At 43.3% G+C, this 17237-nt stretch overlaps 1 protein-coding gene across 4 annotated transcripts in view; it reads left to right on the top strand.

Moving 5' to 3' along the window:
* IMPDH1 (inosine monophosphate dehydrogenase 1) overlaps positions 1-17237 on the top strand; it is a 357871-nt gene that overhangs the window by 148659 nt on the left and 191975 nt on the right. For all 4 annotated transcript variants that reach the window (XM_069229367.1, XM_069229368.1, XM_069229371.1 and 1 more), the window contains exon 3: positions 11521-11569. In XM_069229367.1, coding sequence (XP_069085468.1) covers positions 11521-11569 — 49 coding nt within the window. The remainder of the gene's footprint in view (positions 1-11520; positions 11570-17237) is intronic.

The raw sequence follows: 17237 nt of genomic DNA, 5'->3' as shown, positions 1-17237 counted from the left end.
TGGGTGCCGGCAGAGCATAAGGCCAAAATTCACAGCTAGGCACTTTGCAGAAAACAAGCCAGGTCAGTTTTCTTTGGGAAAATGTGATGTGTCCACATTGTGTTTTGGGGCATTTTTCTGTTGCAGGCACTAGGCCTACCCACAGAAGTGAGGTACCATTATTATCGGAAGACATGGGGGAATGTTGGGTGGAAGGAAATTTGTGGCTCCTCTCAGATTCCAGAACTTTATATCACCGAAAAGTGAGGAAGAAGTGTTTATTTTTTAATATTTTCTTTTGCCAAATTGTGAGGTTTGCAAAGGATTCTGGGTGCCAGAACGTGGTGAGAGCCCCACAAGTTATCCCATCCTGGATTCCCTTAAAAAAAACAAAAATTGTCCTGTAGTTTGGCTAATTTCTTGGTCTCCTTCTGGGCAACTCACAAACTCTGTGTACCTCTAGAATCCCTAGGATGTTTGGGGGGGGGGGAAGGACGCAAATTTGGCATGGGTAGCCTATGTAGACAAAAAGGTATGAGGGCCTAAGCGTGAACTGCCCCAAATAGCCAAAAAAAAAGGCCTGGCACCTGAGGGGGAAAAGGCCTGATAGAGAAGGGGTTAAGGAACACACTGCAGCTTCCGCTGTCCGCCAGCAGTGGAATCAACTGCATAGAAGAGGTTCTTAGACCTAAGCATAAAAGCATTCCCTTGTGAGACCAGATTCTTTTGATTAGGAACAGCTCACTTTGTCTGTGTGGATGGTGATGTCCCTTCTGGAGGACTTTGAAATGTTTCATCTTTTTGATTTCTGAAGCCAGAAGACCACAGGAATGCCTGGTTGTTGAGTGCAATGTTAGTTTCCAAGGTATCATTAAGAGAACCTCTGCATTTTTAGTTCCTTTAATTGTTTTTGTGCTCCTTTATGGTGGGTAAATATTTGAGGTAATTTCACTTTTGAAATACTGATTGAAGATTACTACTGTTCCCCCAGTTTTGTATCTAGAATTTGGGGATTGCAGAGAATGTAGTTAGTTACACAGCTTTGATTGAGTCTGAGGGTTGACAAAGTGAAGCTGTTTTGAGAGTTGTTAGTAAATAGGTGGTGAACCAGTCGAGTTAGAACGTGATGCAAGCTCTATTTTTTCCATTAAATTGGCTGGTAATCTGAGCTACAGTTGTCACGTTATGGTATGTCATCTGTGTATTCCAGGTTTTGACTGTGTGACCTCTTAAATTGGCATCCAGTTCATAGTGATGCATAGTGCCCTGACTCTTACATATGAAGTACATCATTTCTCTTGTATTGCGAAATAAAACTACGTCTCTATGTAGGCATATTTAGCATGCTCCGGTAGAAAATAACTGTAGCTTTTCAAATGGAAAGCAGGTACTGTGAATTTGATTTGTGAGTTCGAGATGGTCTGTGGATGGATCAGTAGCTAAGTGCTAAAAGCACTCTTTGTGTTTGCACCTTGCTCAAGGGTAAGGAAACTTTGAAGATTAGAATTGTATTCCCCCGACTGCACAGGCACGAAAACAAAATATGTGAGTCTTGGTGTGAAGGGACATGCTCTCACATGTACCGTAGACCGAATAATATAATGTATTTTCGTTTTGCACCAAAATGCAATAGCTCATTACGGCTGCAGACCCAAAGAATTCTGGAAGATCTTGGCAAATAAATTAGGTTTAATATTTGATTAGCGTACAGCGGTATTAGACCTTCCTATTGCTTACCATTGGTTGGCTTCTTCATCCCCCAATTAGCTTTCTTCTTTGTTTAGCATGTTTCAGCTTCAATTCCTCTTCTTGTGTTTGGACCGCACCAGGAGAATGACCCAAGTACTGTCCTTCCACTGCTCCCACTTTGAGCTACCTTTTTTCTTTTTGTTGAAGAGCTTCATAAGAGAGCACGTTTAAAGGCTGCTTCCTTCATGTGCTTCTCTTTCTTCTTCCTGAAGAACCAGAACCTTATGGGCCTGGCGGCGCAGGGTACGCCTGAAATCTCCTTGGATTCACCTGCCTCAACTAACAGAGACACGGGACACTCTGTCAGGCGTAAAAGATCAGATTTTATTAGCTGCAGCTAGTACAGTTGTCCAAGAAGTACACAAGGTATGTTCTCAGGAGACTGCCACTTTACTTTGTGGCGCACAATCTTATATACCGTATAAAAACCATTTATTAACTACATACACTCCCAGAACACATAGAAAGGAGCCAGTAAGAATAATGTAAAGATAGAACAGAGCCAATAGAAATGTCGGAAAACAAGACAGCACCAATAGAAGGAATTGGAAAACAAAGTATCAAGTGACTTAAGGTTGCCTCCCCTCCAGCTGTGTTTGTCACCCCTCCCTTCAACTAATTCATTAACCGATCCACAACGAAGTTGCATGTGGTGCGATAAGTTTGTGTGCGTTTGGAGGACAGTTGTGAAATGAGAGAATACTAGCAAAGGACAGCGAAGGCCAGACGATAAGATAAGATCGGCGGAGAATAGTGTGAGCCTACAGATAGTTGAAACAAGGATTAGAAAACCAGACAGGGATTAGTGTACTCGGTCAGACCTTAATACCAGCCTTGTAAAGATAGAGGCAGAAGGCTGTTTTGAACACCATGTTGCAGAATAAGCAGAAAAGGCAGAATGGACTTCGTTCGCTGTGCTGCCTGAGTGAAGGCAACATAAAATGGCGGCGGGCCACAAAATGGCGGGTCGATACGATCGTATTAAAAATCGAATTTCCTCAGACCCTCCTTTTGCCAGAACTCAGGCAAGATACACAAACTCATGTTAATCTGAGTCGATGTCTATGGCCATGAGGTCATCAAGCTGTTGCTGTACCATCATTTTGATATTCTCTGCTCTTTGTGACTTGGGTTTGGGAATACATGCAGTAGCACATAGGTTGCAGATGGCAGGACCGCAGTGCATACAAAGACAACAAGAGAATATAAAAGCTAAAATTACTCCAAAGAATGTCAATACCTTCCAACCCCATTTGGACAGTAATCCCCAAAACCACTCTGAAAAGGACCAATCTCCTTCGTCCTGATGAATCGACTCGGAGATTATGTGTAACTTAGAGATAGCTTGGTATACTGTCGGAGCGTCATTAGGTATGAAAATACAGCAACTTGATCCGATCAATTTGCATACTCCACCACGGTCCGCAAGAACAAAGTCTAAGGCAACACGGTTCTGCAAGGTCATAAGACGATCAGCCTGTAGTTCAGCTGTAATGTTACTTAAAGCTCCTACAGTGATGTCTATGGTGGTTTCTACGACACGAACCAATTGCCTTATATTTCTGCTGTTGGCCATTGGACCCCAGAAGGGAAGAAATCCTTTGAGGAAATCTCCTCCCTCTTGTCCTGCTGTGTCTTTCGAATCCACAATCCCTCTGCCATATCTATTTTTATGATGGTTCGCAGGAGCGGTGTATGTAGGGGGAAGAAGAAAGGCTATATAACAAGTACCAGAGAAATCAGCTGGCAACCATGTATAAGCCCTATCGTGGCAAACGAAGTATGTACCTTGAGATGGTACTAACGGCAGTGAATTCAGGGCTGAATAAACATATGTATGGGAACATAAACTTTCTCTTTGTCCGGTGTTTGGAGTTCTACCATTTATTTGCAGACAGAAATTTCCTTGTTGGGGTATGACCCGTATCGGAGGAGATTTTCCTTAATTAACCTTATCATTGAGGCTGGAAATGTAATTAGTTATGTTCCAATTGGTATATGCTTTTCTTTCATCTATGGAAGCTTCACTTTTTTCCATGATTTTAGCCATAGCTACCATTCCCTTTATCAATAAACTATGACTGAAATTTGAACCAACACTATGTGAACTGACAGGTTGTTTAATTTTACTTTGATATGCATTATTGAAAATGACAAAATAAGCCCAAGCGGAACCTTCATAGGAGAATGGAAGAACTAAATATGGCATTCCTTTTTCTACCGTATGTGGTATGAGTCCACACACCCAACAGTCAGTTGTATTGATCACTAACTGATGTTGATGTAACAACTGGACGAAGGAATTGTTAAAGTATTCAGTTCTTCTGATGAGTTCATGCTGGGGAAGAGTGTGAAATAGGTGCGGAGAGATAGTAGAAGAAGATGTAGAGGTAGGAGAAGAGACAACTTTTTGCTGCAGAGTAATAATGATCCAGTTTACAGATGCCAAAAGAATACACGACAATATAATGACGCATAGAGCAATACTACAACGACTACATATTTCTTTACAATTATTCTTTACATTTTTACTTTCTCTTTTATCTAATGTAGCCTCCATCTTTCTAAGTGGATGCTCACGGCAATCTTCCTCAATCACTGTAGTCGCGATTATCTACCGTCCTATGACACTGTGAGGTCCTGCAGGCCTATTGCCACTTACTCAGGTCGTAACTAAGACTCCTACCGTGACCCTGCAACCGGGATAGAGTACTACATAGGAGAGAAATTTACAAGTTCTTTGGTCTTGGTCTCAAATTATAGCGTTCCTGTCCAGAGGCAGTCTGGTTTTGAAACAATGTTCCTGGATTTGTCGTGTTCAAGCGACGATGCGATGGTATTGCTTCTTGAAGGATGTCGTCGTCCTCTTTCTCAGAAAGTGTTCCAATTAGACGCGCATCACTGAATGGTACAAATTGCGGAACTTTCTCACTTTCAGAGTCACTGATGCCTCTACGGACCCACTGATCGAAAGGCAAGGGCAAAGGCACTTTCTTGCAGTGCACGGCATGCACCCAGTTTTTCTTTCCTTCGACTTTAACTGCTGTTCTTGTGGTCAAAAGAACCAGGCGTGGCTCTCTCCATCTGGGCTCCAAATTTCTCTGTCGTTGGAAATTTTTCGTGCAGACCCAGTCACCTGGTCGGATGGAATGACCTGGGTCTGTGGAAGCCTCTGGTAGAGCACTCTGAACCTTTTCCAGGGGACATGTATCCATATGCGCTGAAAATGCGCAGGAATAGCTGGATTAGCACCTGCTGCTGCAACTTCTTCCTTCCATATTGGAGAAACCTCTCTCATGGGATAGTTTTTCAGTGCTGTCCTAACTGAAGGATCAGAATCAGGAAAAGTCTGTGAGAACAATAGGGATCTGAAAGAAATAAGTGTTCTGACAGCGTTTTCAACCTTAGGACCCACAATAAGTCCTTTGTCAAAGTCAGCCTGAACATCTAACAGATCCTGTGGGACCGAACCCAAATTCATATCCTCCCATTCTTTAGCGAGAGTATCGCACATAACTTTAAAAACATATCTCTGCGTAGGTGCATTCCATTGCAGAAAGGTGGACATAATATCAGACGTACTATATTGAGGACCCTTCTTGATCCATCTATAAGCAAGTGAGTCCAATTTTTCTCGCTCTTCGGAGTCTGGGAATTGACTACGAGACTGTCTTCGAGAAAAAGCTGGAGACACATTTAAAGCTTCAAAGAAAGGTGATAAGAGACCAGAGACAGTATCTGCAAATCGCTTACGCATAGATGGAGAATTTGACATAAGGATAGGGGACAAGGTATTAGGTGAATTAACTAAAGGAGCATTAGGAATTGCCAAAGGAGCAGAAGGCAAAGGAGTTAAAGGCAAAGCTGGCATAGGCAGTACTTGAGGAGGCAAATGTGGAAAAGCTGGAGCAGGCGGAAGCACAACTGGCGGCTGAACAGGCTGTAACATCGGGGGTGCATTAGCACCTTGTACATAGGGCGGAGGCAATTTCAATAAGTGGGACATTAAGGAATCTTCCTCAAAATCTTTTCTCTTATCAAGGGAAGAGATAGGCAACGTCGGATAGCATTTATCTATTGCCATTCGATGCTGTCTGTCTGAAATTTCCATTGCATTATCTATTTCATCATCTTTGAATTGCTGAGCAGCCTGTATAATCGTCATTCCCTGTGTTTTCCTATCTCGTTTCGCTTGTTTAATTTCTCTCTGTTTGGCTTCCTTACGCCAAAGGCGAAAAGAGTCAAACATTGCCGGCCGGGCTTTTCTTTTAAATAACGTTGCTTCTAAATTATCTAGCACATCAGTTTCGAAACTACCATTTTCTGGCCATTTTAAAACACCATCTTTCTTTGTATATCGGGTCCATGTCTTATTAAAGGCAATAGGACCAACACCATGTTTAGAATAGAGCTCATATGTGGGAGTTCCAACCGAAGGAATCGGACAGGAGTCCTCAAGCTGGGAGTCCCTATTACAACCAAAGCAACAAAGTTTTCCAAACTTAGTCAGACCAGACATCTCACGATTTTTACTGGCTGTTCACAAACATCAAGGGGGTAAAACTTTCAGTTTACACAGCACAAATGCACTTACCCCTCGGCTTTGGCCACTGCAATGGCCAAATCTAAGGACCTAAGGACAAAACAAAGACCAAAATTTGTGGGCGCGACCCACCAAATACTTAACTAAGGATGTCTTCTTACACCAACAGAGGCCCGTCTATCGTCTCGCTTTACCATACATCATCAAAGAAAGGGCCAAGGCAGGGCGGCAGTCAGGGCAGCAGTCGTCAGTAGCCGTCAGGAAGGAGTAACCGCGCTGAAAAAGACCTTCGGACCACTTCGACATACAGGGGTCGCTTGACGTGGCTCGCGATTCCTCCAGAATTTTCTTGCGGGGTTCCTCACGACCTTCAGGCAGAACCGGTACCGCTGAAGCCGCCCCACGTTGGGCGCCAGTTGAAGAACCAGAACCTTATGGGCCTGGCGGCGCAGGGTACGCCTGAAATCTCCTTGGATTCACCTGCCTCAACTAACAGAGACACGGGACACTCTGTCAGGCGTAAAAGATCAGATTTTATTAGCTGCAGCTAGTACAGTTGTCCAAGAAGTACACAAGGTATGTTCTCAGGAGACTGCCACTTTACTTTGTGGCGCACAATCTTATATACCGTATAAAAACCATTTATTAACTACATACACTCCCAGAACACATAGAAAGGAGCCAGTAAGAATAATGTAAAGATAGAACAGAGCCAATAGAAATGTCGGAAAACAAGACAGCACCAATAGAAGGAATTGGAAAACAAAGTATCAAGTGACTTAAGGTTGCCTCCCCTCCAGCTGTGTTTGTCACCCCTCCCTTGAACTAATTCATTAACCGATCCACAACGAAGTTGCATGTGGTGCGATAAGTTTGTGTGCGTTTGGAGGACAGTTGTGAAATGAGAGAATACTAGCAAAGGACAGCGAAGGCCAGACGATAAGATAAGATCGGCGGAGAATAGTGTGAGCCTACAGATAGTTGAAACAAGGATTAGAAAACCAGACAGGGATTAGTGTACTCGGTCAGACCTTAATACCAGCCTTGTAAAGATAGAGGCAGAAGGCTGTTTTGAACACCATGTTGCAGAATAAGCAGAAAAGGCAGAATGGACTTCGTTCGCTGTGCTGCCTGAGTGAAGGCAACATAAAATGGCGGCGGGCCACAAAATGGCGGGTCGATACGATCGTATTAAAAATCGAATTTCCTCATTCCCACTCCATGTAGTTCTGCTGCCAGCGTGCTTTTGTTTCCACTGCATTTTCTTTCTTACCCCATCTACCATCTGTGTTGTTGCTTACCCCGGTTCTCTTTTTGTTGTTGCTTGCTCTTACCTTGCTGTATGCTCTCATCTGCTGTCCATTTTGTTGCTTGCACCCACCCGCTTTCCATATTGTTTCTTGCCCTCTCCTGTCCTTCTCCCCTACCCATCTTGTTGGTTGCTCACTTCCACTGTTGGTCGTGTTGCTTGCACCCTCCAGCCCTCCTTAGGTTGTCCATGTTGCCCCACCTCCACCTGCCGTAACCAAAGAAAAAAAGTGCTATGATGTTGCGTCATAGCGCTTCATTTTAATATTTCATGACATGCACTGATTCCCTCCTTCCTTTCCTTTGTTGCTTTATCCCACCCCTTCAGTTATTGTTGTTTGAACTGCCGCATCCCCGTCAGTGTCGCTTGCCCCAACTCACCTGCTATAGAAAAAAAAAAAAACAACCAAGACACCACTAACTGAGTCAAAGCACTTTTTTACCCGCACACCGTCTGTGTTGCATGCCGACCCTCTCTCTCCCTCTGAGATGCCCCCTGCCCTGTGCTCCTGCCAGCAGTGATAATTTTTTTAAAGTGCTACGTTGTGGCCTGTGCTAGTTGCATCCTAACACTTTTTATTTATTTTTCAATTTTCAGACATGCTGCTGTGCAGCATGGCTAAAACATTTTGACAAAGCCATTAGTTTGTGTATGCAAGACCTATTGACTTTGTCAATGCTTGTTGATATTGCAATGCTAACTGTTGGGGCATGGTAGTTTACCTAAAACCTCTGACTCTCCAGAGGCCCCGAAAACTGGGTACAGATAACCCCACAAGGTTGAGTTAATGAGTGTTTTCCGGGTGAACCTTAAAGTTCCCTATAGCATCGTAGAATTACCAGAGGAAATTAAAATTCATGAGCCAATAATCCTCTGATAATAACTCCTTCCTTCCACAGATTGTCACCTAAGAGTTTCTGCTGTTTTGTTGTGCAGTTAGGTAAGAATCGCTTCATCCAGCATTTTACTGAGTGCTGATCTTTTGGTCTAGGATTCCTAAGAATATGAGGCTTCAGTTTGCTTTTTTTCCCCCCACAGTGCAGCAGTTCAAACGTATATTAGTGCAGGTGCGATAACGCATTTTAAGAAATATATTCTACCTCATGAAATGACATTAAGGTGATAATGGATAAGTCATCGTGGAATGCAACCACAATGCAGAATGCTGCTCCCTTACTTGAAGATGCAGAAGTATTGCATAAACTTGTTTTCAAGTATGTTAATAACTGAATTTCCAGCAGCTTTTTAGTATCTGTTTTGCAGACCTCCTTAACTGTCAGTTGTTGAAAGGCCACTTTTGTACTGTATTTGTACGTAAAGTGGGCTTTGGGACAGCTCAATACTGACCGTAGGCTGGCTGTGTTAATATCTTGTGGTTTCTTCTTATTTGATGACCTTACTTCCTCTTTCTATGTTTGTACCTGTCCTGAAGTATAGCTGTTATACAGTGGTTCTAGTTGAAAAAGTTATATGTTTCCGCAGCTTATAATTCAGGAACTTCTCGTTTCTTTCGTTCAACGCTTGTTTTACATTTGTTTATTCCTGTCTCCAATGTATGTTTGTTTTATGTAATTTTTCCCTCCGTTTCAACATTGTCTTGTTTATTCTCCATTACCTCTCTTGCTCGCTGACCTCTCTCCGCTTCTCCTTTGCCTCAGCTCTGTTGCTTCTTAAACTCACCTCGCTGTCCCATTGTTTTTAATCACCCCGCCAGATCCTTGCCATTGCTTCCCCTCTGTACGATGCCTACTTTTTGTTCCCCCTAACTTTTATATATATATATATATATATATATATATATATATATATATATATATATATATATATATACATACACACCAATAAGAGTTGTCCTGAACGAAAGCGCACTCACAGCAGGTCATTATGGAATGTAGCGTTCACAATTTCAGGCCTTATGTTTTCAAGCATCTCTGGACACGTGTTTCTGGGTTCATCCCTTCTTCAGCAGAGAACAAACATTCCCTTTCTGCCAACTGCCTGGCTGCTCAGCAGATTTAATTGCAGGCACCTGTTGCCAGTTGAATACCAGTTCTGTCCCATTGGGTCTCAAGTGAGCTGCAAAGTGCATCCTGGTAAGAGTAGTCCTGTACATTTTAAAATTATATCCCAAGTGGGTTGCTGAAGCCAAACAAAATAATAAAACACAGTTCATTATCCCAGTGGGCAAATTCAAAGTGAGAAAAACTTTTTTCTGCCAGTGTTCCAACCTGCTGCTCTGAAAGGGACTATCCATAAAGTCACACACAGATCTGCTCCTTTATGTAGTGGTGCTGCCCTCACAGCTGGACAGGCCGTTTAATTTGTACTAAAAGAGTTGTCCTGAATGAAAGCGCACTCACAACAGGTCATTATGGAACGTAGCAAAGTCAGCAACTTAAAGAGAATTCTTTGGCATTTTCATTATTTCAGGTCTTATGTTTTCAAGCATCTCTGGACACGTATTTCTGGGTTCATCCCTTCATCCGCAGAGAACAAACATTCAAAGGCACCCCACTAGGGCAAAAAAAATAAAAAAAGCATTTTACAAAAAATGTTTGAGAGGACCCCCCGAAAAAAAGAAAAAAAAAGGTTCCCATGCTTGTTTCATTATAGCTCCCGGGTGGGCCAGGCCCCGAGGGCATTGATATTTTAAATGGGGGAGACCGCCTGCAGCCCCAGGGGACTGCCACCTTTCTGGGGCACAAAGCTTCATGAAATGTAAGAGGGGAACCTGGCCCCCACTACAGCCCTGAAGACCGTCACCTCCTCTGGGCACAACTTCTGTTCATATGTGGGAAGACGCTCCTCCCTCAGCCCCAAGGACCACCACCTCCCCGGGGCACAACTTAAAATCGAATAGACGCGGAAGGTAACCTAATACCCCCTCCCCCCAGTCACAATGCTTCAACAAATGCGCACAGCCCTGGAGACTGCCACCTCCGTGGCCCAGATTTGACAACTAAACACAGAGGGGCCTTCCGGCTCCCCTGAAGCCCTGGGCACCGCCACCTCCCCAGGGTGTGATTTTACAATTAACTGCAGCCCCAATTAAATGTTTAGGCCAGGCCCAGGGGGGATCAGGGCCACATAGACATGCAGCCGTCTTGTGCTGCGCACGGCCCAAGGCCACGCGTGGGGTTGGGTGGGTAGGGATATTGGCTGCAGAGTACGTTTCCTAACTATAACGTCCCTGTAACCTTTGTTTCTTTTCAGTGAATTTCCAAGGTTTTTTTTTTTAAACGTAAAGTAATTTCCATTACTATAGGTTAACCCAACCACCAGCGTGGTCCCTAAAGGACCCCGCCACCAGAGCTAAAGAGGTCAGTCTTTCTTTCTTTCTTTCTTTTTTTTTTTTAATGTTTTTGTGCCTTTTTTGTGGGACTCTGCTTCCATGGCTGCCAAAACTTCCTAGTTGAAGTGTTGGTAGCCAATCAGATCTCAGCACAGGAAACAAAGTGGTTGCACATCCTTTGTGTCCCTATATATACACAAATTGGGATTTCTTTAATTTCTCTGAATCTACTGAATGGATTTACACCAAATCACAAAAAGGTCTCTGTGGACCAGGCCGTAGCTTGCTGCCAAATTTGGTGTAATTCTCTCAAGAGGTTTCTGCTCTATCACTGTTCAAAATCCCCATGAAAAAATGAATGAGGGAAAGGTGTTTTGAGACCCCCCTCCCCTTCTTTTTTTTTTTTCACACCCTCGGCGTGTACGATCACCCTGAACCTTTCCGGACAGACGCTGAAGTGAGCATCGTATTCTCTTAGAAAATTTCGTGAAAGTTAGCAAAACAAAAAAAAAAAAACTTTTTCTATAGAAACAAGGTTCTAATTATCAAGAGATTGAAAGGGAGTCATCTTTTTAAATTGCCCTCCTCCTTGTAACAAAGATGCCAATGCATTTAATTAATGACTATTCCTGTCTGCTTCCCTTTCAGTGATTTCTTGATTTTGCCTGGGTTTATTGACTTCACAGCAGACGAAGTGGTGAGTAAAGTTTGTGTTGTATGCTATGTTTTGATCGCTGTCTTCTTAACACATATCAACCCCTGGGTGGGGGGGGGGGAGCGTGATTGTATTCCTAGGGGGTCACAAATGTTTTTGCATGCATTTCTAAATGAAGATGGGCTGAAAAGGCGCCCATGTGTAATTGGCACGTTTCTATTCTGTCTTAATTTGCACGGAGAGATTGGAGTGCATAAAAAGTGTGGAACTGCAATGCTGAGTTTCCTGGGGCACAGTCAGCGAGTGAGGTGGTGGGATTTAAAAGGCTAAAAAGAAAAAAATATTCAGTAACTAATTTGTTATTTTTTCCCAGTTAAACCCAGTTAAACCCAGTTAAACCCAACATCGTAGAATGCACTCTTACATTAGAAATCTCAGTTAGCAAATGTGATCTGGTCAGATGTCTGCTCATGGCCAGACTCTCACCGAATTGAGTCCTTCTTGGTGTAGTAGGGAATAATGACTGTATTTATAATTCCACGAGGTCCGAGCCTGTGGCGAGAAACAGACTTTGCATATGTAAATAATTATTTATATCTATATATTTTAGTAATAAGTAATCAGACTATACATAGAAACATTTTTAAATGTGTCCATTAAAAGGATGCACTCCAGAACTCAACTGGTAACACTCTTACATTTCCTCTCAAGAAGAATAAATCACAGTGGAGCTCCAAGTGACTCCATCAGTTAAAACCAATACTAGTTCCCAGCAGCCTTTATGTTTGGTGCTTAACTATTGCACTGTTTTGTGATCCTTGCATGAGGGGCCAGTGTTGCTTTGGGCCTCAGAGCAGTGGTCCATGGGAATTGGAAAATGAAACCGAGGCAACACCTTATTGTGGGTGATGGAAAGATGGCAGCAAGGGGTAGGGATGGGCCATGTTTTTAAGCTGGAAACAGCCCACTTTGCAAGGCAGTATCTTTCATTAGTGAAACAGATACAGCAGCGTTGGGATGCTGGTTGTCTGAGGCACCTACTGGTTCACAATTATGAGTTTCTTTCTCCAAAATAAAGGTATGGGGTTAATTTTCCTTGGTGGCATTAGGGGGTGAGGATACCTCTGCTGCAAAAGGTGGGACAGGATGTGGGAGCGAATTTCTTTTTTTTCTAAAAAGGAGGAGATGTGGCCTTAACCCAGTTCCAAAGTCAGCAGCTCTCTGTGTTAAGTCCCGGCGCCAGTTCGACATTCTGTTATTCAGGGCAAATCTCTCATTCTCCTGTGCCCCAGAAAAAATGTAAATGACCTTGAGTAAGGTAGCTGGTGCTCATGTAAAGTGTTCCAGTGCCCTTGGGCTGAGGCAATTCTGTATAAACCATCTACAACCCCCCACTCCAACCCAAACAAAGGGACAGGGATGTTGTTTCAAGATTGGAGTGATGGTCAAGTGTCCTTGGGAAGGGGTGATAGAGGCAGAGGAGATAGACTGCTACTCAGGGCCACAACCATCATTAATGCAGCAGTTGCATTGAGGCCCGGTAGATCGAGGGACTCACAACACCCAAGTTGTGGGGAGCACAGTTTCCAGTAATTTTCTGTTTTTGTTTGAATTTCACCTTTTGTAAGTCTCTCATAATTATTGTGGAATATGAGCTGCAGACAAAGTATCTGTGTTAAAGGAACCAATTGATAACATCCATGTGAATAAAGTAAGTTCCAGTCTATGATAAATGACATATCCAACTACATTTGGAAAAGTGAAGAGAGGTTAAAATGTATGGGCAGGAAGCAATTTGATGGAGTACTGCTCTTGATTCTAGGGAGAGATGGAAAAGGGCTAGTACCCCAATACATTTCTCAATCTCACCAATCCGACGGTGCAAACTTTCTGCGTAGGGCTTATTGCGAGCTTACAGCATGCCCATTGCTTACCATTAGTTGATTTTATTGTCAACCTCATTTACTTGCTTCTTATTTGATGGCTTGCTTTCCTGTTCTTGTTTGTATTCTTCCACTGTTCATACTTAGATAACTAATTACTAGGCCTCACCTAAGACAACACATACTCTGTTTGTTGCAGGCCTGTTAGCTTACAAGGAGCTTAGAGCCCACCCTTGGTTCATCTTTGCTTGGCTTCATTGTCACTATTTTTTTTGCTTTTTATTCGTCAACCTCTGTAGGCTTGCCATCCGCTTCTCCTGTTTCTCCATCCCCCTGGAGCATGGACACATTCTTGTCTTTTCACTGCTCATTTTTCAGACGCTCCCTTTTCTTTTTATTTAAGCAGTGCATGTGAGTTCCAACTGTCTCTCTAATGTATTTCTTTCTCACCCTCCCTTGATTGCAGTTTTTGTTTCCTGCTCATCCACATTCTCTTGTAGTTCTTGCTTCCTCACAACTTCATGTTTTCTCAACCATACCCTACCGCCACTGTCCATGGTCTTCCCTGTCCCCTCCTGCCCTTCGTTGTGTGTGTGCTGCCCCAGTCTCTTCCACTTTCCATCCGTTGTCACCCTGATTTCCCATCCTCTCTTGCTCAACCTCAGTTGTCAGTTTGCTGCTTCATCCTCTCCTTTCCGCCCCTCATGAGTCTGCCTGCTGCTCCAACCCCTTCATTATTATCTTGCTTCCCAAGAATCCATTGTGCCCACCCTCCATGGCCTGCTTGATGTCCCTGCCCCCAGTTGTGATCTTGCTTCCAATCCCCTCATGCCTGCGTCCATTGTCATCTTGCCTTCTCAGACGCTCCCACCTGCCCTCCATTGTCCGCTTACTCTTCTACCCCTCTTTTGTCAGCCCCCTCACTCAGCCGCTCCTGCCTGCCTCCATTGTCAGCTTGCTTCCCCAGTCTCTCTGCCCATCCTCTGTTGTCGGAACACTGGGGTAGCCCTTTGCAATTAACACCCTCTGTTGTCGGCTTGCTTCCCCAGTGCCTCCCGCTCACCCTCTATTATCAGTTTGCTTCATCAGCCCTTCCCGCCCACCCTGTTATCAGCTTGTTACCCAATCCCCTCCCGCCTGCCCATTGTTGTTAGCTTGTTCCCCCAGCCTTTCCTGCCCGCCTTCCGTTCTTAGCTTGTTTTCCCATTCCCTCTTGCCTTCTGTTCTGAACTTGTTTTCTCTTCCTTCTTACCTAACCTTCGTTGTCTCTTTCGCGTGTCACCTCTCCTGCTACCTGCCTCAGTATCTCACGCCCTCCCTTTGAGATGCCTTATTTACCAATCCACTCCCCCCATTAGCGCTGGCTGCAGCAGTGTTTTTTTTTTTTTAATGATCTTTAGATATGTTAACAGCTGCTGTGGCAAGGTTTAAAATAATTGCCATAGCTAATAGCTTTCATGGCCAATGCTTGTTTCTTTTTCATTCAGCACTCTGAGTGCATGTGTTTTCTGCCTCTCCATTTCATGTGCCTCATAAACTAATGGAGGGGGGGAATTTGTTTATCTGTATAGCATAGCAGCAGGGATATTTGTGCTGGGGTATGACTGAAGAGCAGACTTTTAAGAGTAAATTTGGTTTAATCTCATGCATTGTGCATACATCACACATTTTGAATGAAAGCACAAGAGTAGTCACACAAAGGCTTTTAATGCGCTGGGGAACTGGGGTCATCTGCATTTGAACAAGCATTGTGCGCAGTTTTGAGATTCCATTAGATATGTTTTTCCTCCAGTGTTCTGAAATTTTTTCTTTTCCCTTTTTTTTTTTTCCCCCCCAATAATTCTTTACAGGCAAACATCGGCAAACCCAACAGCTCGGCACTCACATTATAAAGGCTATACCTGTTGGCTTTACCAATGCTTGTTATTTAATTCAAAATCTTTGGATAACTGTTGAATTATCTATATTTCATCCATCTCGTGAATCTCGTTGAAGTGGCAATGCGTCCATAAGAAGTTGGATACTGGACGCTGTATTGTCTGGTGGCTAACTAGGCTTTTTTACAGAGTTAAACAGCTTCGTGGCATTGAATTACCTAGTGCGCAATACAGTGATTCTGTGCAGTGACAGCTTTTAGCACACTTTTAAATGCTAACTTGCTGCTGGACAAGTTGATCATTGAACAAAGTATGGCCCATTGCTGATTCCCTCCCTTCCTCAGCCCCCAGTGGGAGCTCATTTCATTTGGGCCTTCATTCTGAATGTGTATAATCAATGCGAATACGGTATGTGCAAGTAAAAGAGAAATATATTGATGCTAATGTTAAAGGCTTTGCCTGATAGCCTCTGCAAATTTGCTTTGACGGGGTGGATGGATAGATGGATATAGTTGCACCTAGGCCAGTCCCAAGCGTATTGGGGAAGTATAAAAAGAAGAGCTATATAAATAGTTATATAAAAAATATCTGAGATATTGAAGAACACAGTTCACATATCTAATATAGTGAAAGCTGTCTTCCTCTTTGGTTTAAAATTTGCTGGCTAATGACAAGAAACAGCGGTTGAAGCGCATCTTTAATTGTAAATGCAAGCTTAAGGTTTAAAATGTGTTGTCACTTTAGGCATCCGGTGTTCTCGCTGCCAGTGCAGGTGTTACCTCCGTTGACCTAAATGCTTTTTTTCTGGTATCGTTAGGTAAACACATAGAGAATTAAGTGCTAAGCAGGGTGTGGACCGTTATTACGACAGAGTGCGAGTCCCAATCCTAGTCCTAGGATGAGAGTAAACCAGTCTATACATATGTGGAGTTTTTAAATCGGTAAACATAGCAAGGGATGCACTTTGCGCTGTCTTGAGCTCACTGAGCATGGGCACTGCAAGCTTTCAGACTACACGTTGTCTTTGTGTTGCAACTGTTCGTTATCAAGGTTCTTGCTTTAGTGGCTGTGTGCTCTTTGACTTATTCTACTTAAGTTGGTAAACATGGAATTGAGTTTTTTGGGACATAACACCCCCCATTCTAGAAATTATTCTGTCCTTTGAACTCTAGTATAGATCTACCCCAGTCAGGGAAACAATAGCTGACAACGACAAGAAAAGAAAGGTCGTTGAGAAATGGATCTGGAAAATACAGCCAACGGCTAAGCTGCAATGAATATAAATGGCAAAATAGGTAATGGGTGGGTGGATGGATTTCGGGTGTTTCAACTTTCAACAGAAGTACACCAAGAAACAAACACCCATACTGCCCCTGCGTGGCTTCATAGGTGAAGTAAGTACAAGTACTAAGGGCCCTAATTCAAAATCAAGAGCAGATGTAATTTACTCCTGTAAATGTAGGAGTAACTCATAATCAATTCAGGAATAGGTCACATTTCCATGAAAACTTCGCCTTTCAGACCCAGCGTGTTTAAATGGGTATAATAGACGTCATTTAGGGCTCGCAGCTGTGACTCCCCTGGCTTTCCCCATGCGACCCCTGGCTTCAGAAGTGGCAAAGTCTGCCTGGAACACAGTGGCAGCTCATATTTAAAATAAATTATTTTAATGTATGTTTGTGTGTGTTTACTGAGTGTGTGTGTAGGTATGAGTGTGTGTGTGTTAAGGCACGTGTGTGAGTGAAATTTAAGGACAAAGGACGCGTGATGGGCGTGCGATGTCACTTCCGCTACCCCTGGCATTTTGGTGAATCGCCGTTAAAGAAGGAAACTAAGGTGAATCATTTTGAAATAATTTTTAAGGTAGGCCAAATCCCAAAATCTGCACATTTATTAGAACCAAATAAAATGGAAAGTCAAGTGAGACAGGCTTTCCCCACTGTAGTGCTC

The sequence above is a fragment of the Pleurodeles waltl genome, chromosome 4_1 (assembly GCF_031143425.1).
Source record: "Pleurodeles waltl isolate 20211129_DDA chromosome 4_1, aPleWal1.hap1.20221129, whole genome shotgun sequence".
NCBI classification, from domain to species: Eukaryota; Metazoa; Chordata; class Amphibia; order Caudata; family Salamandridae; genus Pleurodeles; species Pleurodeles waltl.
This window is presented reverse-complemented; position numbering and strand designations above follow the sequence as displayed.